The sequence below is a fragment of the Silurus meridionalis genome, chromosome 10 (genome assembly GCF_014805685.1).
Source record: "Silurus meridionalis isolate SWU-2019-XX chromosome 10, ASM1480568v1, whole genome shotgun sequence".
Taxonomy (NCBI): Eukaryota; Metazoa; Chordata; class Actinopteri; order Siluriformes; family Siluridae; genus Silurus; species Silurus meridionalis.
Genome location: NC_060893.1, coordinates 27,814,579 through 27,839,193, shown reverse-complemented (window position 1 = coordinate 27,839,193; position 24,615 = coordinate 27,814,579). Strand labels below are relative to the sequence as shown.

The 24,615-nt window shown below is 40.1% G+C and overlaps 1 protein-coding gene and 1 pseudogene across 2 annotated transcripts; both read left to right on the top strand.

The window, feature by feature from the left end:
• LOC124392074 overlaps window positions 1-24,615 on the top strand; it is a 57,337-nt pseudogene that overhangs the window by 22,364 nt on the left and 10,358 nt on the right.
• On the top strand, window positions 13,805-15,508 carry LOC124392193 (MYC binding protein). Of its 2 annotated transcripts, none has more exons than XM_046858958.1 (5): window positions 13,805-13,958; window positions 14,354-14,426; window positions 14,504-14,552; window positions 14,668-14,797; window positions 15,294-15,508. In XM_046858958.1, the coding sequence occupies exons 1-5, from the start codon at window positions 13,944-13,946 to the stop codon at window positions 15,336-15,338; spliced, it is 312 nt and encodes a 103-aa protein (XP_046714914.1). In that variant the 5' UTR covers window positions 13,805-13,943; the 3' UTR covers window positions 15,339-15,508. The 2 variants fall into 2 exon arrangements, with proteins under 2 accessions (XP_046714914.1, XP_046714913.1); XM_046858957.1 differs by lacking the exon at window positions 13,805-13,958 and adding an exon at window positions 14,034-14,145.

The following is a 24,615-nucleotide window of genomic DNA, read 5'->3' as shown; positions in this document are numbered from 1 at the left end:
ACCCTCGCACATACCCATAATACATACAGCTCGCACACACACACACCTATATATATTTATATTAAGTTTATAATCTTGTGTACCAGTGTAGATTTATTCATTGCTAGAGACTCAAAGCACTTTTGTACGTCACCTTTGAATAAGGGCGTCTGCTAAATGCCAAATGTAAATGTGTGTGTGTGTGTGTGTGTGTGTGTGTGTGTGTTATCTTCAGCAGAAGTGACTGTGAACCCTGTCCTGCTGATTCGACACCATCATGTCCTTCATGAATAACAAAGCTTTTTCTGCTCCATTGTAACAGAAACCACAGTGGGGAAAGTGAAGGTAAATATTATGATATTGTTTAGAGACGTGGAGACGAAGTTATCTTTAGTGTCCAATTAGAAGACAATGCTTGGACTAATGTTTATCTTTATCTTTTCTTTTTCTTTTTTTTTCTATTATCAGTGACATGCATTCCTCATACTTTAGTATTAGGGTTAGTTAGTTATATGTGTGCGTGTGTGTAAGTGATAGTGTGTGTGTGATATTATACACTGAGAGCTGTGTGTGTGTGTTACAATGTGTTACATTTTGCGTATGTGATAGTGTGTGTACTTTATTAATCCTATAGGTAAATCTTAAATTGTTAAATCAGAAAGAATGCAGGCTCCAAACGGTGGCACCGAATGTCCAAATATCCCAGTTCACTGAACAATTTATATTCATGATCCCTCCAGATCTGCTCCTTTACCTCAGAAACAAGAGAAAGAGAAACATCTGCCCCTGCTGTAGTCTTCATTATTTGAGGTACCAACAAATAGCCTGCACCTTTTGATCTAAGTAGGCGTGGAGGATCATACTGGTACAGAAGTTCACTCAGATACTGCAGCGTGAGAGCGTTAAGTGCTTTATACGTCAGTAGTAGTATTTTATAATCAGTGTGAGATGGAATTGGGAGCAGTGTAGATGATTAAAACAGGGCTGATGTGATCATATTTCTTGGTTCTGGTAATCTCTCACACCTGTTCACTAATCTCTCTCTCTTACACACACACACACACACACACACACACACACACACACACACACACGTTCACTTATCTCTCTCACACACACACATTCATTAAACATGCTGAGGTTCCAGTGATCAGTATTTATCTCCCTTTCTTCTCTTCTGTTTTGCCAATTTTTCCTGAAGCTCTGCCTCTGGATGGAGTTCTCTTCAGTTGGAGACACTCAGGAGATGATTCCACATGAACAGCATAACAATCTATGTTACTGATCATGAAGAACTTGGAGTTTGGATTTAAACTGTAATTAATATCAACAGTCTGCTAAAATGTGCTCAGGACCACAGTTTGCATGAACAGTTCTGTGTGTAAACGTCATCACCGAACAGTTTATAACCTCAACACTGATGGAACTGTAATGTCAGTGTTTAGGATGAGGTTCCCTTTTGAGTCTGGATCCTTTACACACTTCTTCATCATACCATCTCAGGAAGTTTATCCTTCACCACAGTCAAAACTGGATCACTCGTTAGGTAGAAACGTATAGGGAACAAACTTATAGACACTAAACTTCTACATTCCAAACTTTATAACCTCTTTATCTTTGTGAAGCTGCTTTGGGAAAATGACCACAGACTCTACACAAATAAAACTGATTTACGTTATTGAATCCATCCATCCATCCATCCATCCATCCATCCATCCATCCATCCAATTCATCTAATTCATTTAAAATATTAATTTATCCATCCATCTAACTAATTTATCCTTCCAATTCATCCATACATCAAAATCATTTGGTTTTCATGCTCACACAAGCAAAATAGATAAATAAAGTTTATTCATTGTGTAGCTTTACCTAGTGGAGCAGAGAGGAAATGATGAACTTGTTTAGAGGAGCAAGGGTTAGGGTTAGCTTATTTTCAGGGTCATGCTAATATGGAACTACTGTTTTGACATTTTATTTTATTTATATAGGATGACCTGGACAATTAAACCCTCAGCAGGTCAAATTTCACTCAGTTCCTAGTTGAAGGTCTTAAAAACACTGCTATCTGAGGAGACTCTGTGGCTCCCATACTCTATACATTTTATAAACAGTCAGGAACTGATGCTTATACTGTAATTACAACCAAAGAGAAATTTGGTCTCCTATCCCAGAGATCCATCATGTCTGTGGTATTTTTTGGGGATGGTTCCACATTAATGGCTCTGAGATTACATGGCAACATTGGAGCTTTGAGGATGAATTTGGATTGCAATTAATGTCAAAAGTCTGCTATAATGTGCTGAGGACCACAGTTTGAAGCAAAAACGGTAATTCAGAATACAAGCTGCACAAAGACTTTCAATACAGATGTGGTGTAGGAAAAGCCTGAAAACACCATTCTACAAATAAATGGTACTCACCTGAAAGAAGAAGGTGGTAATTATTGAAAGAAACATAGACATGCTAAAACAATGGGCACCCGAAGAACCTCTGTTCTTCAACCTGATGATCTCATCCAGATTGCTGTCCTCAGTGAATATACAAACATACTTACTGAGGAACGTCATCGTAAAGCTCGGGCAGCTGCAAGCATGGGAGGCAGGAAATCAGCTGAAGAACTGAAAGAGGTGATGGGACTGAGATCCTTACGGCTGGTCACACAGCTAAAGGAAGAACTCCAGAACTTTCCGAGATGGCAAAAGTACACACATCTTTCACTTAAGCAGAAGTGCAGATATTCATGTTAAAAAAGACTTGGGTAAAAGTTGAAGTTCTAACTGCACTTTATTACTCAAGTTAAAGTAAAGAAGTTTGGGCTCTGAAATGTTTTTCAGTAAAAAGTTTCATTTCATTATTACCATCTGTTTTAGTGTCACGCTGGTAACTGAACCTCATCATATTAATATTAGGGCTGTCAATCAATTAAAATGTTTAATCTCACCAATTATGGTGAAAGTAGGGAGCAGATGGAGAAGATCCTGGAGAGGTGGAGGTATGCGCTGGAGAGAAGGGGAATGAAAGTCAGTAGGAGTAAGACAGAGTACATGTGTGTGAATGAGAGGGAGGGCAGTGGAGGGGTGCGGTTGCAGGGAGAAGAGGTGGAGAAGGTGGAGGAGTTCAGGTACCTGGGGTCAACAGTGCAGAGTAATGGAGAGTGTGTTAGAGAAGTGAAGAAAAGAGTGCAGGCAGGGTGGAGTGGGTGGAGAAGAGTGATAGCAGGAGTGATTTGAGATAGAAGAGTATCTGTGAGAGTGAAAGGGAAAGTTTATAGGACTGTGGTGAGACCTGAGATGTTGTATGGATTAGAGACAGTGGCATTGAGTAAAAGACAGGAGGTGGAGCTGGAGGTAGCAGAGCTGAAGATGTTGAGATGTTCATTGGGAGTGACGACGATGGACTGGATTAGAAATAAGTTTATTAGAGGGACAGCACATGTAGGATGTTTTGGCGACAAGGTGAGGGAGGTGAGATTGAGATGGTTTGGACATGTGCAGAGGAGGGACATGGGGTATATAAGTAGGAGAATGCTGAGGATGGAGACACCAGGAAGGAGGAAAAGAGAAAGACTAAGGAGGAGGTTTATGGATGTGGTGAGAGAAGATATGCAGGTAGTTGGTGTAAAAGAGGCAGATGTAGAGGACAGGGGGGTACGGAGGCAGATGATCCGCTGTGGCGCCCCCTAATGGGAGCAGCTGAAAGAAGAAGAAGAGGAAGAATCATGATTGTCATGAGTTAACTCACGGTTAATTACAACTTAATCATTTGTATCTGTTCTAAATGTACCTTAAATTTATACTTTTTATGGTTTTAATACTCTAATAAACATGGTCATGGACAAACATTGATGCTTTATGCAATTGTATGTTTGTTATTAGTTCAATTTAATTCACGTTTATTTGTAATGAGTTTTTAATAATGAACATGGTCTCAGAGCAGCTTTACACAGATGATGTGGAGATAAAAATGAAGATGTTGTTTATAAGTGTAAGTTTGTCCCTGATGAACAAGTCGGTGGAGACTGTGGTAAAGGAAAAACTCCCTGAGATGCAGAAGGAAGAAACCTTGAGAGGAACCAGACTCAAGAGGGAACCTCTTCCTCTTCTGGGTGCCACCGATGATAAACAATGTGGAGGTGCAGTGATGGAGATCAAAGCAAACTGTAGTCCTGAGTCAGTGTAGCAGACTGTTGACTACAGTCCAAATCCATCCTCAAAGCTCCTGTTCTTACTCCAGGATTTCATGGGTATTAATGAGAAACATCTCCAGCTGCACAGAGTCGCCTCCAATCGAAGAGAACATCATCCAGAGGCAGACCAGGACGAAGTGGACAGAACCTCAGAAGCATGTTTTACTCGACTGAGAGAAAAAGAGGGGTGACAGGGAGAGATAGAGAGAGAGAGAGAGAGAGAGAGAGAGAGAAGAGGAGTGAGAGAGAGAGAGAGAGAGAGAGAGAGAGAGAGAGAGAGAGAGAGAGAGAGAGAGAGAGAGAGAGAAGAGGGTGACAGGAAGAGAAGGATATGGATTATTAAGTCTCCTTATTGTTGTATGAAAGTTAATGTCACTGTGCAGTTTGGACTCTGGTAAGATTCACTGTAGCAGCAGAACTAAAAGGGAGAAGCAGAAGGAAACACAGACATGAGGATCTCTGGGATGAGGCGACCCACCACACCACCATCAACAAACCTGAGTGAGCGTGTGAGAGTGAGGAGGCGACAGCATCCAAATATCCCAGTTCACCAAACACTCTATATCCATGATCCCTCCAGATCTGCTCCTTTACCTCACAAACACCTACTGACTAAAGACTCCACTAAATAAATGTGTTCAGCCTCGACTTGAACACTGAGACTGTGTCTGAGTCCCGAACACTGATTGGAAGGCTGTTCCATAACTGTGGGGTTTATAAGAGAAAGATCTGCCCCCTGCTGGAGTCTTCATTATTTGAGGACCCAACAAATAGCCTGCACCTTTTGATCTAAGTAGGCGTGGAGGATCATCCTGGTACAGAAGTTCACTCAGATACTGCGCGTGAGGCGTTAAGTGCTTTATCGTCAGTAGTAGTATTTTATAATCAGTGTGAGATGGAATTGGGAGCAGTGTAGATGATTAAAACAGGGCTGATGTGATCATATTTTCTAGATCTAGTGAGGACTCTTGCTGCTGCATTCTGAACTAACTGAAGCTTATTTCTGCACTTACTCCAACACCCAGACAGTAAAGCGTTACAGTAGTCTAATCTAGATGTTACAAAAGCATCAACTAGTTTTTCTGCATCCTGTAACGACATCATATTTCTAATTTTAACAATATTTCTAAGGTGAAAGAAGGAGATCCTGGTGATATTATTCACGTGAGACTCAAAGGAAAGACTCGGGTCAATAATCACACCGAGGTCTTTAAATGTTTATTTCTAGCTGCATGTGGTCCTAGTAAAAGTACTTCTGTCTTATCTGAGTTGAGCAGAAGAAAGTTATTAAGCATCCACTGTCTAATGTCCTTTACACACTTCTCAACATTGTTAAGCTGATCTCTCTCATCTGGCTTTGCTGAAATATACAGCTGTGTATCATCAGCATAGCAATGGAAGCGAATCCCATGTTTATGAATCATTTTACCAAGAGGCAGCATATATAAAGAGAAAAGCAGAGGGCCTAAGACAGATGCTTGTGGAAGACCAAACTTTACCTCAGAGAGTGTGGAGAACTCACCATTTACATCAACAAACTGATAGCGATCAGTCAAATAAGACCTGAGCCAAGAGAGAGCTGTTCCCTTTATTCCTACAACGTTCTCCAGTCCAGCAAGCAGGAGATGATGATCAATGGTGTGAAAAGCTGCACTGAGGTCGAGCAAAACAAGTAAAGAGACAAAACCCTGATCAGAGGCCAATAACAGTCATTTACCACCTTAACTAGCACCTGACCTGAATCCTGTTGAGATGCTGTGGCATGACCTTAAAAAGGGGGTTCATGCTGGAAATCCCTACAATGTGGCTGAATTACAACAATTCAGCAGAGATGAGTGGAGCAAAATTCCTCCACATCGCAGAAACAGACTCAGTGTAAGTTATCACACACGCTTAATTGCAGTTGTTGCTGCTAAAGGCCCAACCAGTTACTAAGTTTAGGGGGCAAACACTTTTTCACACAGGGCAATGTAGTTTTGGATTTTTTTTCCCCTCAATAATTAAAACCTTTATTTAAAAACTGCATGTTGTTCACTTGTGTTATCTTTTACTAATATTTAAATTACCACTGTATTTTTGTATTTGATACAATTTGTATACAATTCCCCAAATTTCCCATTCATTCCCCTTAATTTCTTGAAAATTCCCATCAATCCCAATATTTTAATTTTTCATTGCCATTTCAGTAGGTATGTGTAGTGCTGAGACGGATGATCCGCTGTGGTGACCTCTCACAGGAGCAGCCTTAAAAAGAAGATGTGAAATTTCTATTTTTAACATGTACTCCGTCGATTCTGCCACCAACACATGGCATTTGTTTTCCTTGTGTATCGACTCTGATTCTGATTCTGACTCTGATTCTGACTCTGATTCTGACTCTGTGCTGATTTGTATTGGCCGCCTCCAGCCGGCGCGATGACGTAATTATGACTTCGGCACTAAATCTAAATGCTACAGCGGCGGGGCAAGATGGCGCCGTGGAAAGTCTTGGCCTTGTGAGCTGATGAACAATTTGGGTATTTCTCACAAATGAATATGCAAATAGTATAAAGTTGGTAAATTCTATCTATATGTTGCTTATAGTTGCAGAATTTGATTAATATAGATGTTGGAATAGCACGACTTGATAATAGTAAATCATCAACAATTACGCTACGTAACTCAGTGAAATGCCGGAGGATCTTGGCACAGAGATGGAGCTCAATGCTGTAAAGGAGAAGAGAGGTTTTAACGATACTCACTCTTATACCTGTAAAGTTAAAAGCGGAGGAAATTTAATTCTTGTCGAACTACACCAAGCAAAAATCAGCCTCCCAAAAGACAGAAATATGTTGTTGACTCATCTGCTAATCAAAGTAAGCTTTCTTTGAGTGATGTGCAGGAGAATATCATTCGAATTCTCTCAGAGAAAATTAATGAAATCAAATCAAATCAAACAAATCAAATTTCAAATCAAATTTTATTTGTCACATACACATACATACAGGGTAAGACATGCAGTGAAATGCTTTAAGAGATCCGATCAGCTTGAAAGAATGGTTAAAGAAAATTCTTCCAACATTGAAGCCTTAGGAAAATCTCTTACTTCAGTGCATGATGATGTGATAGTTTTGCAGAAAGAAAACGAAATGCTAAAAAATGCGAATACTCTCATGGAAAGAAAGGTCAAAGAAATGCACATAAAAATTCCGGATCACAGGAACGCTACAGCCGCAGGTGGTGCCTGCGTTTGTATGGGCTGTCCGAACAATCCAACGAGAATGTTAAAATGAGGTCCATGGAAGTATGCAAAGCGGTGGTTTCGGGCACAGATAAACATATTGTAGGAGAAGGTTTGGATGTGGCACACCGTCTGGGCCGACTTAAAACCTCGGATGTGGACAGAAAAGTGAAACCAAGACCGGTGAACATAAGATTCATTTCTCGTACAGCTAGGGATTTAATTTGGAGAGACTCAAAGAACAACGAGTATCTATTCACGAAGGGGCTGTGGTTTAAGGAGGACCTGACTGCTTTCGACAGAGAAGCACGGAATCGACTTTGGCCTGACTGTGGAGAGAGCAAGGAAAGAAGGCAAAAATTCGTATTTCAGCGGAGGGAGGGCTTTCGTCGATGGTAGAGAGATTCGTCCTGAAGATGATAATGGAGCTACATAATTTTGATCGGCTCGCTGCAGTCTGAAATCGGTAGCATTGTTAATAATAATATAGTGATCTTTGTTCGGAACGAAATATATGCATAGTTTAGCAAGAATTTTTGGATGTTATTTGTGAGAATCCTGTTATTTAATAGTTTATAGTTTAGACGTTAATTGACTCTTGTAGTTCTTTTTTTGAAGTAATCATTTCAACATTTATGTCTCTTTCTTTATTTTCTATTAATGCCAGAGGTCAAATCAAATCAAATCAAATTTTATTTGTCACATACACATACATACAGGGTACGACATGCAGTGAAATGCTTTTAACGACGGTCCGGCATGAGGGAATAAAATAGGGTAAAAAAGGGGAATAAAAATATAAATATAATAAAATTTAAAGAAAAATATAGTAAGAAAAAGGCAGATAAATAGAGATATCAAGATATATAAATATATATGTATATATACATATATACTTATATATACACATACACAGAAAATGTTTATGGCAGTGTGCAGTTAACCAGTAAACAACAGTAAACAGTAAACAAGTTAGGCATGGTTTTTGATTGTCCATGAGTGTCCGTGTGCAGTAAGGTGTGGTGTAAAGTGACCTTGTGCGGAATGGTGTGGTATAAAAATAAGAATATAAGAAATATGAAATAAATATGAAAAAGAAAATGAAAAGTGCACTGTGCTGTGCAAGTCCAGTGTATAATATGCCGTAGCACGAAAAGTGTGATTGTGCAGGGGAAAAAAGGGTGATGATGGAGAGAGTGGGCCAGTTTTTAGATCCTGGGTGTTTCCTGGTTTAAACACCGAATGGCCTGCGGGAAGAAGCTCCTCCTCATTCTCTTTGTGTTCGCCTTCAGGGAGCGGAAGCGTTTCCCCGAACGCAACAGAGAAAAGAGTCCATTGTTGGGATGGCTGAGGTCCTTCACGATTTTCCTGGCTCTGGTCCTGCACCGCGTGCTGTAGATGTCCTGCAGGTCAGGGAGCTCAGTGTGGATGGTACGTTCAGCTGAACGCACCACCCTCTGGAGGGCTCGCCTGTCCTGCATGGTGCTGTTCCCGAACCAGGAAGTGATGCTACCAGGTATTCGTGATCTCGTGAAGAGAAAAGCTTTCTTTTTGTATTGCAAAAAGAAATATGTTGATTTTTGTTTAATTCAGGAAACGCATGCATGTCCTTCAGATGTTGGGTTTTGGAAAAATCAGTGGGGAAAAGAGATTTGGTTGTCATTTGGCAGCAACTGCTCAGCAGGTGGCGCTATTTTACAAGATAAATTTACAGGGCAAATATTACACGGCGAAAAAGATGATGGTGGTAGATGGATATTACTTGTGTTAGATAAAGATAATGAACAATTTGTGTTAGTCAATTGTTATGCCACTAATAACAAAAAAAAACAACAGTAAATTTTTTTCGGAAATTGAATCTAGGATACAGCATTTCATTGGTCTATATCCTTCAGCCAGGGTTATTTGGGGAGGGGATTTCAATACTGTGTTTAATGAAACTATTGATAGATGGCCTCATAAAGCTAGACCGGGCCCTTCTAGTGAGTCGGTTGGTGTATGTTTAAGACTGGGCCTTACTGAAGTTTGGCGTTATAAGTATCCAGACAGGAAAGAATATACATGGAGTAATAAGCACTCGTCTCTGCATTCTCGTATTGACTATTGGTTAGTGTCTAATGATTTACCTAATAATGTGACCTCTGTATTGATAGAACCTCAAATAATGACAGATCATAAAGGAATATTTATTAAAATAAATATGGTACAAGGTAAATCAGTCAAAAAACATAGCGGTTATTTGAAATTAAATAATAGTTTACTTGAAAATGAAGGTTTAAAGGAAAATATTAAAGGTATTATTGAAAAATATAGGAGAACTGCAGATTTAGAAAAAACGTATGGAAAGTATTGGAATTATTGAAGTTTGACATTAGAACCGCATTTATCAAAGAAGGAAAATTGCAATCAAAAAATAAAAAAATTAAAGAAAAATTCATTATTAAAGGTAATTTTAGTTTATATAGAAAAAAAACGAAGCTTTCACTGATTGTGATTTACAAAAATTAGATAAAATTTCTGAGGATAAATCTCGAGGGGCAATTATCAGAACCAGGCTTAAATGGCTAGAAAAAAGAAAAAAAAGAAAAAGAAAAAAAGAGGGAAAAAATACGAAATATTTTTTCGGCCTTGAAAAAAGAAACAGAGTTTTTTCCTTAATTTCAAAATTAAGGATTAACAATAAATTAGTAGATAATTCCTCAATTATCTCGGAATACAGTGAGGAAAATAAGTATTTGAACACCCTGCAATTTTGCAAGTTCTCCCACTTAACCCTAACCCTAACCCTAACCCTAGAGCTGTCCAAAGACACTAGAGACAAAATTGTACACCTCCACAAGGCTGGAAAGGGCTACGGGGAAATTGCCAAGCAGTTTGGTGAAAAAAGGTCCACTGTTGATTGGAGCAATCATTAGAAAATGGAAGAAGCTAAACATGACTGTCAATCTCCCTCGGACTGGGGCTCCACGCAAGATCTCACCTCGTGGGGTCTCGATGATCCTAAGGAAGGTGAGAAATCAGCCCAGAACTACACGGGAGGAGCTGGTCAATGACCTGAAAAGAGCTGGGACCACCGTTTCCAAGGTTACTGTTGGTAATACACTAAGACGTCATGGTTTGAAATCATGCATAGCACGGAAGGTTCCCCTGCTTAAACCAGCACATGTCCAGGCACGTCTTAAGTTTGCCAATGACCATTTGGATGATCCAGAGGAGTCATGGGAGAAAGTCATGTGGTCAGATGAGACCAAAATAGAACTTTTGGGTCATAATTCCACTAAACCTGTTTGGAGGAAGAAGAATGATGAGTACCATCCCAAGAACACCATCCCTACTGTGAAGCATGGGGTGGTAGCATCATCTTTGGGGTGTTTTTCTGCACATGGGACAGGGCGACTGCACTGTATTAAGGAGAGGATGACCGGGGCCATGTATTGCGAGATTTTGGGGAACAACCTCCTTCCCTCAGTTAGAGCATTGAAGATGGGTCGAGGCTGGGTCTTCCAACATGACAATGACCGAAGCACACAGCCAGGATAACCAAGGAGTGGCTCTGTAAGAAGCATATCAAGGTTCTGCCGTGGCCTAGCCAGTCTCCAGACCTAAACCCAATAGAGAATCTTTGGAGGGAGCTCAAACTCTGTGTTTCTCAGCGACAGGCCAGAAACCTCACTGATCTAGAGAAGATCTGTGTGGAGGAGTGGGCCAAAATCCCTCCTGCAGTGTGTGCAAACCTGGTGAAAAACTACAGGCAACGTTTGACCTCTGTAATTGCAAACAAAGGCTACTGTACCAAATATTAACATTGACTTTCTCAGGTGTTCAAATACTTATTTGCAGCTGTATCATACAAATAAATAGTTTAAAAATCATACATTGTGATTTCTGGATTTTTTTTTATATTATGTCTCTCACAGTGGACATGCACCTACGATGACAATTTCAGACCCTCCATGATTTCTAAGTGGGAGAACTTGCAAAATAGCAGGGTGTTCAAATACTTTATAAATACTAAATAATTTTCCTCACTGTATGTTGCACAGTTTTTTAGTAATTTGTATTCCCCCGTATCAGCCTCTTCCGGCATTGATACTTTTCTAAATAGCTTGGTGAGTGATGCCAAAAAAATAAACCAGAACTTTCAGAATATTTGTGATAAAGAAATAGATATCGAAGTGGTGAGAGAGTGCAACCTATTAAAGACTAACAAATCTCCAGGCAACGACGGACTAAATGGAGAATTTTATAAGACTTTTGCTAAAGAACTTTCACCCTTTTTGTTGTTAGTATTTGTAGAAGCTCTACAAAATGGTGAATTGCTGGTTTCAGTAAAACAAGGAGTTATAACATTGATTCCCAAACCTAATAAAGACAAGTTACTCATTAAAAATTGGAGGCCTATTAGTTTGTTAAATATCGATAGTAAACTGTTTGCAATGATTTTTGCTAGGAGACTGAAGCAAGGTTTAGACGTCATATTAGGAATAACATTAGACTAGTTTTAAACATGATTGACTATAACCACTTTATTGAGGATGATTTGCTCATGCTACCTCACAAAGATTTAATATTGACTGCTGTTTCAGGCCTTAAAATGAATTTAGATAAATCTGTATTATTTCCCCTTAAAGAAAATAGACAATATTCCAGTTAAACATCCGCTAACGAATTTGGGTGTAATAATTTGTAAAAATGAAAAGCAAAGGAGTCAGTTAAATTTTGAGCCAATTATTGAGAAAACTAAGAAGAGATTTCATTTGTGGTTAATGCGGGACCTCGCAATATTTGGGAGGGTTTTATTATCAACGGCAGAAGGTATATTTAGATCTGTGTATACATCATTATCATTAGAAGTTCCTTCCATGATTATTAAGGATCCAGATCGAATTCTTTATAACTTTATTTTGAGGAAAAAAACACATTATTTTAAAAAAAGAGATCATTTGTAATACTTAAGAGCAGGGGGGATTAGAGGTCTTAGATTATAATACTCTTAATGGCACATTTAAAATTAAATGGTTAATAGAGTTTATAAAGAATAGAGATGGTCCTTGGAATGTATTTTCTAATTATATGTTTAAGAGTCTGGGGGGCATTGATTTTTTGTTGAAATGTAAATTTTCTGTGGATAAAAACTGTTTTAGAAATTTCCCCACTGTGGGACGAATAAAGGTTTATCTTATCTTATCTTATCTTATCTTAAATTCCTGTTAAATTGGCCGGTTTTCACAGACAAGCCCTGCTAGCATGGAGATTGGTGTATAAGCACAATTTTTCACCCCACAACTGTTTCATATGGAATAACAAAGATATATTATTTAAAAACAAATCTTTATATTATTATACTTGGTTTAATGAAGGTATTCTTATAGTAAGACACTTATTTAATTCTCATGGTTACTTGTTGTCATATACTGAATTTCTTCAAAAATTTCAATTACCAGTTAAACCGGGAGAATTTGCTGTTGTTATTGCCGCAATTCCAAAGAGTGTGACAATACTTCTAAAAAACTATATTTTAGAAGGAATCGACGTGGTTAATCCGTGTAAGAGCATTTTTATTGAGAATGTTGATGTTTTAAAACAATAGTGTTGTAATAAGATAATAAGGAATGCTCTCTGTTCTGTATCTTTACCTGCAGCACACTCTTTTTGCTCTTCTTTTTGCTCTTCTTTTTGCTCTTCTTTATTTGGTTATATTTCTTGGGTTAAAGTATGGAAACTGCCAAACAGGTTTTGTATAAATAACAAAAATAAGGAAGTGTCTTGCAGAATACTCCATGGAATTGATTGTGCTAAGCATGTTTTGGAAAGATTTAAGCTGAATATTTCATTTTTCTGTGAATTCTGTGGTCAAGAAAAAGAAACCATTTTGCATCTTTTTTTTCATTGTATTTACTCAAGGTTATTCTGGAAAGATATAGAATTCTAAATTAATAAAAAAATTGAAAGTGGGATAGAAATATGTATATTTGATGTGCTGTTTTATACAGAACGTAAAAACTTGAATTGTGAACAACAATATATTATACATTTGCTTGTTTTATTAGGAAAATTCCATATTCATAAGAAAAAGTGGGTTTAATGTAGACCAAACTTTTCCCATTTTATTAATGACTTCAATTTGTATATGAATCTCTTGAAAAAAAAAAGAAACAAAAAAACACTGAAAACATGTACTGCTCTGAAAACTTTAAAATTTATGTCATTTTCTTTTTTATTTACAGTGTTTTGTTTATTTATTATTATTTTTTATTATTACTTTTATTTATTTATTTTCTCCCTGTAAATAAGTGTTAATTTAACATGAATATGTAATACCTCTTGTTCTTTTGGCATTAATTAAAAAAATAAAAAATACAAATAAAAATGCTTCAGCGGCTGCAAACTGACGTGGTGACTGTACGCGCATCTGATTGGTCGCGCAGTAACCACGGCAACCGCGTGTTGTCTTCCGTGAACGCACAGTAGTGTCGCGCTCAGTGCGCATGCGCCACGGAGAAAGTTGTTCAGTAGAAAACCCGGAGCTAAGCGCTAATTTGTAGAGAAGTTGAAATGGCGCATTACAGAGTAAGTGTGTTTTATTTACAGTCTGTATGTGTGGGTGGAGTCGTGCTGCGCTGCAGGGACTGTTTTATCTGCGCTGTACTTCAGTTTGTCTGCACGCGCACGATACAGTCCCGGCGCTGCTTCTGTTAGCATGCTGCTACATGCTAATGGAGACCAGCGCGTGCGCGTCCCTGCGGCTCCGCTACCGGTTATAAACACAAGTTTGATTTATTATTTATTACACACACTCCTTTATTTTACTATAAATATATCACCCACTTCCACACAATGTATATAATTATTAGTTTAACTGTATTAGTTATTTTAGTAAACAAATTCATGGTGTAGATGGTAGATGTTCTCCTGACCCTGTGTGTGTGTGTGTGTGTGTGTGTGTGTGTGTGTGTGTTTTCCAGGCCTCAGAGTCGAAGCGTGAGCAGTTCAGGAGGTACCTGGAAAAGGCAGGGGTTCTGGACAGTCTCACTAATGGTGTGTGCTTCTAATGATGATATCTCCTGAACTTCACATGTCCACCTCTAATCTTCTTCTCCTGTTCACTTCCACAGTGCTGGTGGCCTTATACGAGGAGTCAGATAAACCCAGCAATGCCTTGGAGTATCTTTCACTAGTTTCTGTAACACACACACACTCACTATAAGGTGTAAGGATTCTGGATAGAACTAATTGTGTCCATCCATCTGGTTGTTGATCCTTAGTGAGTATTTGTTAGGTTTATAAAGCAGCACCTGTCTGCAGGAGATCCAGAATCCAGCCAGGTGGAGGTTCTCCAAGGGAACCTAGAGGAACTGCAGCAGAAATATGACCTGCTACAGGAGGAGAACCGTGAGCTCAGGAACCGGGTGAGGAAAGTCACCATCTCCTTCAGATATAAACATAACCCTGGCCCATTCAACTCTAAAATAACTTTAAAATATTACTTAATGAGTTAATTTAACAAGCAGCTTCTCTCTCACTCACACACACACTTGGATCTGGACCTCCTGTACAGCAGTCCTCTTCCTGGTTAGAGCAGGCAGGTTTGATTGGGAATGAAGAGGCTGGGGTTGTTTGAGGGATGATGATTATGCAGTTCTCAAGAACAGGAAATGCATCATTTCTAATTCACATGGTCACAACATCAACAACTAAGTAACAGGAGGTGATATGGCCATCGGCGGTATTTCAGTTTGCCACAAGATGGCGTCAGAGACTCACTGACTGTACTCTTCTACTCCTGTTACATCCACACTCAACAACCCGCTCTCTCGGTGTCTCTGTGTGTCTCTGTGTGTCTCTGTGTGTGTGTGTGTGTGTGTGTGTGTGTGTGTGTGTGTGTGTTTCCGTGTTTCTCAACAGTTGCTGCAGTATGAACCAGCTGCTGATGATGCAGGAGCAGAATGACTAACAGCCTGTTTTTTTGTTTACATTAGTTACTTTTTATTTATTGTTCTGATTAGTATTAAGAGCAATTATAATGTTAAGAGCATTAATACTGGATGTCATATGTTTTGTTAATAAGATGTGACAAGAAGTGATGGAGAATAAAACATTCCTTTTTTGCTTTCTGTTCAGTACTGAGTCTCGGAATCATCGATTTACAGCTACACACACACACACACACACACACACACTCATTCACATTCAATTCAGTTCATGTTTATTTGTGTTGAGCTTTTAATAATGAACATGGTCTCAGAGCAGCTTTACACAGATAATGTGGAGATAAAAATGAAGATGTTCTTTATAAGTGTAAGTTTGTCTCTGATGAACAAGTCGGTGGAGACTGTGGTGAAGGAAAATCTCCCTGAGATGCAGAAGGAAGAAACCTTGAGAGGAACCAGACTCAAGAGTGAACCTCATCCTCATCTGGGTTCCACTGAATGTCCATTTATTACAGATAAACGATGTTGAGGTGCAGTGATGGAGATCAGAAGAAGCTGTGGTCCTGAGTCCGTGTAGCAGACTGTTGACTTTAACTACAGTCCAAATCTTCAAAGCTCCTGTTTTTACTCCAGATTTACATGGAACCACCCAAGGCGTTGATGAGAAACATCTCCAGCTGCACAGAGTCGCCTCCAAACAAAGAGAACATCATCCAGAGGCAGACCAGGATGAAGTGAGAAGATCCACGGATGGAAGAGGAGCAGGAACAGTGATCACTGGAACCTCAGGAGCATGTTTAACTCGACTGAGAGAGAGAGAGAGAGAGAGAAGAGGGTGACAGGAAGAGAAGGATATGGATTATTAAGTGTCTTTATTGTTGTATGAAAAGAGACGACCCACCACACCACCATCAACAAACCTGAGTGAACGTGTGAGAGTGAGGAGACGACAGCATCCAAATATCCCAGTTCACCAAACACTCCATATCCATGATCCCTCCAGATCTGCTCCTTTACCTCACAAACACCTACTGACTAAACACTCCACTAAATAAATATGTGTTCAGCCTCGACTTGAACACTGAGACTGTGTCTGAGTCCCGAACACTGATTGGAAAGTTGTTCCATAACTGTGGGGTTTATAAGAACTAAAAGCACTTAACGCTCTTACGCCGCAGTATCTGAGTGAACTTCTGTACCAATATGATCCTCCACACCTACTTAGATCAAAAGGTGCAGGCGATAGATAGATAGATAGATAGATAGATAGATAGATAGATAGATAGATAGATAGATAGATAGATAGATAGATCGATCGATAGATCTTTATTGTCAGTGCATTGTACAGGTACAGCAACAAAATGCAGTTTGGCATCTACCAGAAGTGCAAAATGTAGCAGTCGTGCAAAAGTGCAGATAAACATGTATCATATTTACAGCAGGTGATTTATATGTAAGCATGTGTACAGTGAATAAATATAAGGCAGTAACAGTGCAGAGACACGTGGACATCATTAAGAAGTACAGAATTGGTTCTGAGGCGATGGCATTGAAGAGGAAATAAAGTGAAGGTTACAGGATTATGGCTTTTAACCTCTTAGGCTTCTGGGTTGCGTGAGCGCAACAAATATCCCAGTGTTCAGGTGTTAATGTTTAGCAATAGATGAAATAAAAAGGTAGAAGAGTAACCATGACTATACATCATTCTAAAGCTCTCAGCCTCAAGCAGTGATTTCAGATCTCTGTGTTTTAATGGAAAACATATACTGAATGTATTTGCTGAATGTGTGTGAGCAGTACACAACAACAACATGCATAAAAAACTGCACTACACACATTATTATTGTAATAGCAAGTCACAAACACATCCACTGCTGCTGATCCCCGTTTATTAGGAAAGATAAGGGTCCAGTGAACAACATGCTGTAAAGCATTTCTGCTCCAAACAAACAATTGTGTTGTAATTTAGATGTTTGTTCCTCTGTTTACGTCACAGAACTTCGGCTGGTGTTTGTGTTTATATATTTCTGAATAACTTTCACATAAAAAAATCTTGGTGACAAAAAACAAATATGGCTGGTAGAATATAGTGTTACAAAACTGTTGAGACCACAAAAAAAAAAAAATAAAAAAAAAATAAATAAAAAAAAAAAAAGGAAAAGAGTATAAATCTTGGGTGGAGTCTCCTCTCTCTCTCTCTCTCTCTCTCTCTCTCTCTCTGCAGGCTCCGCCTCTCATTTCAAACCTTTTATTTCCAGTCAGTAGCATTATGGAAACAAAATGACTGATGGAAAATGTAGCCAATAAGTGCAGGATTGTAACGATATATGGGAGGAGTTTATTCTCCACGTGTGTGAGGCTTAGTTTTATTACTCTTTATAACCACGTGCGTAGTGACGAACCAGGAAGTGATGCTGCTCTCAGGTCAACATAAACAGCTGTTTATAGCTCGTGCTAACTGGACTTTGTTTACAAAAAAAAACAAAGAAAACAAGGAAAAATCAAGGATAAAATCAAATAAGTTGTTTTATCTGAAATTTGCAAAAAAGCAGCGATGTGGAAAATATTTTTGGGGGCGGAGCAACAACAGAGACATGAAGCTCTACATCTGTTAATTACAATAAATCTCCCCTTATAGCTTTATATGATTTTATTGGTTTTATTGCCTGTTTGTTTTTATAAGAGAAATGCTGAAAAAGTAAGTGTCTCTGTGTGTGTGTGTGTGTGTGTGTGTGTGTGTGTGTGTGTGTGTGTGTGTTGAGATTGGAATGGCCGCACATCAATATGAATGGTCATGACTGTAAAACAAGAGCTTGTAAAATAGATCTTATACTGTACACACTACCGGTAGAGCAGATTAGCCCTGTTTCACCATGTTTCATACGCATGCCCTCGAGAGAACAGCACGTAATCTGGAGAGAAAATGGAGGAAAACTAAATTGGAGGTATTTAGAATCGCGTATAAAGACAGTATGCTCAGCTACAGACAGGCGCTAAAAGCTGCTAGAGCTGAACACCTGAGCAAACTCATAGAAAACAACAAAAACAATCCCAGGTTCCTTTTCAGTACAGTAGCTAAACTAACTACAAATCAGGGCTCTGAAAATTGTGTTCCATCACAGTTTAGTAGTGAGGACTTTAAGAATTTCTTCACTGAAAAAATAGATAACATTAGAAACACAATTTGGCAGTTCAACCTCTGACACCATCTCCTGAGACAATCTCACCTACAACTCCACAACTCCACTGTTTTACATGTACAGGACAGGAAGAGCTGTATGATGTTATTACCAAAGCTAAATCAACAACATGTCAGTCAGATCCCATTCCAACTCATCTATTTCAATTCAATTCAATTCATTTTTATTTGTATAGCGCTTTTAACAATGAACATTGTCTCAAAGCAGCTTTACACAGATAATGTGGTGATTAAATGTAAATATGTTCTTTGTAAGTATGTTTGTCCCCGATGAGCAACTGTGGCAAGGAAAAACTCCCCGAGATGGCAAAGGAAGAAACCTTGAGAGGAACCAGACTCAAGAGGGAACCCATCCTCATCTGGGTTGCACCAAATGTCCATTTGAAGCATATATGCAAAGTTGCGGGGTACAGTGATGATGATCAGAAGCAAACTGCACTCCGAGTCAGTGCAGCAGACCGCTGACACCAACTACAGTCCAATCCGTCCTCAAAAGCACCCGTTCTACTCCGAATTAAATGGAACCACCCAAGGTGTTGATGAGAGACCGTCCGAGCTGCACAGAAGTGTGAAGATCCACGGAGGAGAGGGGCAGGAACAGTGGTCACTGGAGCCTCAGGAGCATGTTTAACTCGACCGAGAGAGAGAGAGAGAGAGAGAGAGAGGGTGACGGAAGAGAAGGATATGGATTATTAAGTGTAACTATTGGTGTATGAAAGTTAATGTCACTGTGCAGTTTGGACTCCGGCAAGACTCGCTATGGCAGCATAACTAAAAGAGAGAACCAGAAGGTAACACAGACATGAGGGATCTCTGGGATAAGAGACGACCCACCACACCACCGTTCAACAAACCCGAGTGAACGTGTGAATGTGAGGGGACGACAGCATACAAATATCCCAGTTCACCAAACACTCTATATCCATGCTCCATCCAGATCTGAGCCTTTACCTAAGAAAAATCTACTGATAAAAGGCTTGACTAAATAAATAAGTTTTCAACTTCGACTTGAACACTGAGACTGTGTCTGAGTCCCGAACACTGATTGGAAGGCTGTTCCATAACTGTGGGGTTTATAAGAGAAAGATCTGCCCCCTGCTGTAGTCTTCATTATTTGAGGAACCAACAGATAGCCAGCACCTTTTGATCTAAGTAGGCGTGGAGGATCATACTGGTACAGAAGTTCACTCAGATACTGCGGTGCGAGACCATTAAGTGCTTTATACGTCAGTAGTAATATTTTATAATCAATGCGAGATTTGATTGGGAGCCAGTGTAGACTAATTAAAACAGGGGTGATGTGGTCATATTTCCTAGATCTAGTGAGGACCCTTGCTGCTGCATTCTGGACTAACTGAAGCTTATTTATGCACTTACTCGCACACCCAGACAGTAAAGCGTTACAGTAGTCTAATCTAGAAGTAACAAAAGCATGAACTAGTTTTTCTGCATCCTGCAACGACATCATATTTCTAATCTTAGCAATCTACTGAAGGAAGTGTTCCATACAGCTGGTGAGCCTCTTCTGAATATTATTAACTCTTCACTATCGTTAGGTCACGTCCCTAAATCCCTCAAGTTATCAGTTATTAAGCCCCTCATTGAAAAACCTAATCTGGATCCAAACACGCTATCGAATTACAGACCAATTTCAAATCTGCCATTTCTGTCTAAGATTTTAGAAAAGATTGTCGCTGCCCAGTTCTGTTCCTACCTGAAAGAGAACAATATCTTTGAAGAGTTTCAGTCAGGTTTCAGGCTCCATTATAGCACAGAAACTGCCCTAGTTACAATCACTAATGACCTGTTTTTAGCTTCAGACCAAGGCTTCATCTCGCTGTTAGTTTTACTAGATCTTAGTGCTGCGTTCGACACTATAGACCATGATCTCCTCCTAGAACGCTTACCAAATTACATCGGCATTCAGGGACAGGCATTAAGCTGGTTTAAATCCTACCTGTCCGATCGTTACCATTTCGTAGATTTAAATGGAGAGCTATCCAGACTAATGCTAGTGAACTATGGCGTGCCACAAGGTTCAGTTCTTGGACCCCTGCTCTTCACAATATACATGCTTCCCTTAGGAAATATTATCAGAAGGCATGGAATTAGCTTCCAGTGTTATGCTGATGATACTCAGATATATATCTCATCTAAACTAGGCGATACAGCTCAATTAACTCGGATAACTGAGTGTGTTAAGGAAATAAGAGATTGAATGACCCATAACTTTCGACTTTTCAATTCTGATAAGATGGAGATTTTGCTCTTCGGCCCAAAAAACAGTACACAGAAGCTCCAGCATCTCATCCTGCAATTAGATGGATGTTCTGTAACCACTAGTTCAACGGTAAAAGACCTGGGAGTTATTTTAGAGCAACTTGACTTTTAAAAATCATATCAACCAAGTTACAAAACCAGCTTCTTTCACCTTAGAAATATTTCTAAGTTAAGAAGCATGTTGTCTATATCCGATGCAGAGAAGCTCGTCCATGCGTTCATGACCTCCAGAATAGACTACTGTAATGCATTACTAGGTGGATGTCCTGCATCATTAATAAACAAGCTTCAGTTAGTTCAGAATGCAGCAGCAAGAGTTCTTACAAGGTCAAGAAAATATGATCATATAAACCCGATCTTCTCATCCCTACACTGGCTTCCTGTTAAGTTTCAAATCCACTACAAACTACTGCTTCTTACTTATAAAACACTAAATGGTTTATCTCCATGTATCTCTCCAGTCTTCTAACACGCTACAACCCGTCACACTCCCTGAGATCTCAAAACTCTGGGCTTCTAGTAGTTCCTAGAATAGCAAATTCCACTAAAGTCGGTAGATCATTCTCACATTTAGCTCCCAAACTCTGGAATAGTCTTCCTGAGAGTGTTTCAGTGTTTAAGATTATGGACCTTAAAGAAGTAGATGCCGAACTCGCAAACATCCTGAACCATCTAGAGACGTACCAGTGCCAATTGGATCCCACTACATGTGTGGAGTTTTGACATTGGACCTCCTGGAGTGTGTAAAGGCTTTGGCATGGAGAAGCTGGTGCTGGATCTGTGATGATCACAAATATTGAGCTCAGTAGCTCCTAGTTTTATACCAAAGACTGTAGAAAGAACATCAATTATAATCTTATACTCCAGTGCTCATGTTAGTTCTCACTCTCCAGTGTTCTGTATTGTTGAAAGATTTATGATCAAACTCTTGATGTCACCCAAATGAGGATGGGTTCCCTTTTTAAGTCTGGTTCCTCTCAAGGTTTCTTCCTCATAACATCTAAGGGAGTTTTTCCTTGCCACAGTCACCACGGCTGCTCATCAGGGATAAACACACACCATTCACCTTAACTGTTGATTTCTGTAAAGCTGCTTTGAGAGAATGTCTGTTGTGAAAAGAGCAATAGAAATAAACTTGACTTGATTTGACTTGACTTTAGAGCAGAGGACAAGACGGCCCTAAAGACTGCAAGGGCCAAACTGTCTCATGCCATCAGAGGCGAATCGCGCACACGCCAAGAGAATCCACGGCCACTTCCAGGACAGCGGAGACACCCGGCACATGTGTCAGGGCATCCAGCTGATCACGAACTACAAGAGGACATCACCTGCTTGTGACCGTTACACCTCCCGCCCAGATGCGCTAAATGATTTCTACGCCCGGTTCAAGGTGCCGAACAACATGGTGGCGAGGACGACCATCCCTCCTTCCAGTGACCAGGTGCTCTGTCTAACCACAGCTGAAGTGAGTAAAACTCTATGCTGAGTTAACCCACAGATGTCTGTTGGACCTGACAACGTTCCTGGCAGAGTGCTCAGGGAATGTGCACAACAGCTAGTGGATGTCTTCACTGACATCTTTAACATCTCCCTGAGCAGCGCCATTGTTCCCACGTGCCTCAAGACGACGACCTTAGTTCCCGTGCTGAAGAATTCTACTGTCTCCTGCCTCAATGACTATTGTCCCATCGCACTCACACCCATTGAGGCTCGTCATGAGGCAGGTCAAGACACAGCTTTCACCTGCACTGGACCCCATGCAGTTTGCATATCGTCCAAATTAATCCACGGACGATGCCATCTCCACGACCCTTCATCTGGCCCTCACCCACCTAGACAACAAGGACCCTTATGTACGGATGCTGTTCATAGACTTCAGCTCAGCATTCAACACAGTCATTTCTCAGCACCTGATTGAGAAGCTGAGCCTACTGGGCTTGAACTCCTCTCTCTGTAACTGGATCCTGGACTTCCTGACTGGGAGACCTCAGTCAGTCCGGATCGGAAACAACATCTCCAGCGATAAAAAAAGCTTCTTGACTCTTGACTTGATCAGCGCCGCACCAGCGTGACCGATATCCCATTGTTTTTAGGTGTTAATGTTTAGCAATAGATTAAATAAAAAGGGAGAAGTGTAACCATGACAAACTATACAACATTTTAAAGGTCTAAGCCTCAAGCAGCGATTTCAGATCACTGTTTTTCAATGAAAAGCGTATACCGAATGTATTTGCTGAATGTGTGTAAGCACCATCTTAACTCAGAGACCTCAGCACACTTCACACTGCACCAGGCTGAGATCCTCCAGCACCTTCTGAGAGGTAAGTATACTTCAAGGCTCTTCTATGTTCTGGCACCGAGGTGGTGGAATGAACGCCCCCTAGATGTCCATACAGTGGAGTCCCTGGCAATCTTCAAGCGACAGGTGAAGACCTTCATCTTCCTGAAACACTTAAATTAGCACTTTCCAAGTTTGCTTTGTAGAATTCAAGAGTTATATTTATATTAAGTGTGTAATCTTGCGTACCAGTGTAGATTTATTCATTACTAGAGACACAAAGCACTTTTGTACATCGCTCTGGATAAGGGCATCTGCTAAATGCCACAAATGTCAAATCAAATAAAATTTTATTCGTCACATACACATACATACGACATGCAGTGAAATGCTTTTTAACAATGGTCCGGCATTCAAGTATAAAAGGGAATGCAATATAAAGGGAATGGAATGAGGAAAAACCAAGAAAAGAAAAAAAAAGAGGAGGTAGATAAATAAAAAGCATAAACTATATAAAATATATGTGAAAATGTGTATATACATAGATGTGTATAATAGTAAAAATTAAAGTGATTAACGTGATTGGCCTTAAAGTGTCTGTGTGCAGTATGGTGTGGTATAAAGTTGCAGTGTGCTGTGCAAGTCCAGAGTTAAAGTGACAACTCTGGACTTGGGAGCTCGGTGTGGATGGTATGTTCAGCTGAACGCACCACCCTCTGGAGGGCTCGCCTGTCCTGCATGGTGCTGGTACCGAACCAGGAGGTTCCCATCAGGATGCTCTCAATGGTACAGGTGTAGAAAGTCTTTAGCACCTGAGAGGGAAGTTTAAAGTCCCTTAAGTGTCACAGATGGTACAGACGCTGCCGGGCCTTCTTCACCAGGGTGTTGGTGTTACAGGACCAAGACAGGTCCTGTGTGATGTGAACACCTAGGTACTGGAAACCGTCCACACTCTCCACAGGAGTTCCGTTGATGTTTAGCGGTTGGTATGACCGCTCCTGCTGAAGTCCACTATCAACTCCTTAGTCTTGCTGACGTTCAGGGGAAGGTTGTTTTCCTGGCACCATCTCTCCAGGTTTTTAACTCCTGTAGGTAGGCCGTCTCCTCGTTGTTGTTGGAGTTGGAAGTGGCCACACAGTCATATATCTGTGAGTACAGCAGGGGTCTCAGAACACAACCCTGAGGAGCTCCAGTGCTGAGGGTGAGGGTGGATGAGGTGTGTTTGCCCACCCGTACAGCTTGTGGTCTGTCTGTCAGGAAGTTAGAGATCCATTGACACAGCGGCAGGCTGAGTCCCAGGACCTCCAACTTAGAGGTGAGTGTGGAAGGAATTATGGTGTTCAACGCTAAACTGTAATCCACAAACAGGATCTTTGCATAAATCCCTTTTCTGTAGTCCAGGTGCCTTATCGTAGTGTGTAGAAAATTTGTGATGGTGTCCTCAGTAGAGTGGTTCTGGTGGTACGCAAACTGTAGAGGATCCAGTGTGTCTGGTAGTGTCGCAGTGATGACGTCTCTGACCAGTCTCAATCACTACTG

Coding starts and splice junctions, on each gene's coding strand:
- LOC124392193 (XM_046858957.1), top strand. CDS start 14,089: ATGCTGCTACATGCTAATGGAGACCAGCGCGTGCGCGTCCCTGCGGCT. Junction 14,146..14,353: donor TCCCTGCGGCTCCGCTACCG/GTTATAAACACA, acceptor TGTGTTTTCCAG/GCCTCAGAGTCGAAGCGTGA. Junction 14,798..15,293: donor ACCGTGAGCTCAGGAACCGG/GTGAGGAAAGTC, acceptor GTTTCTCAACAG/TTGCTGCAGTATGAACCAGC.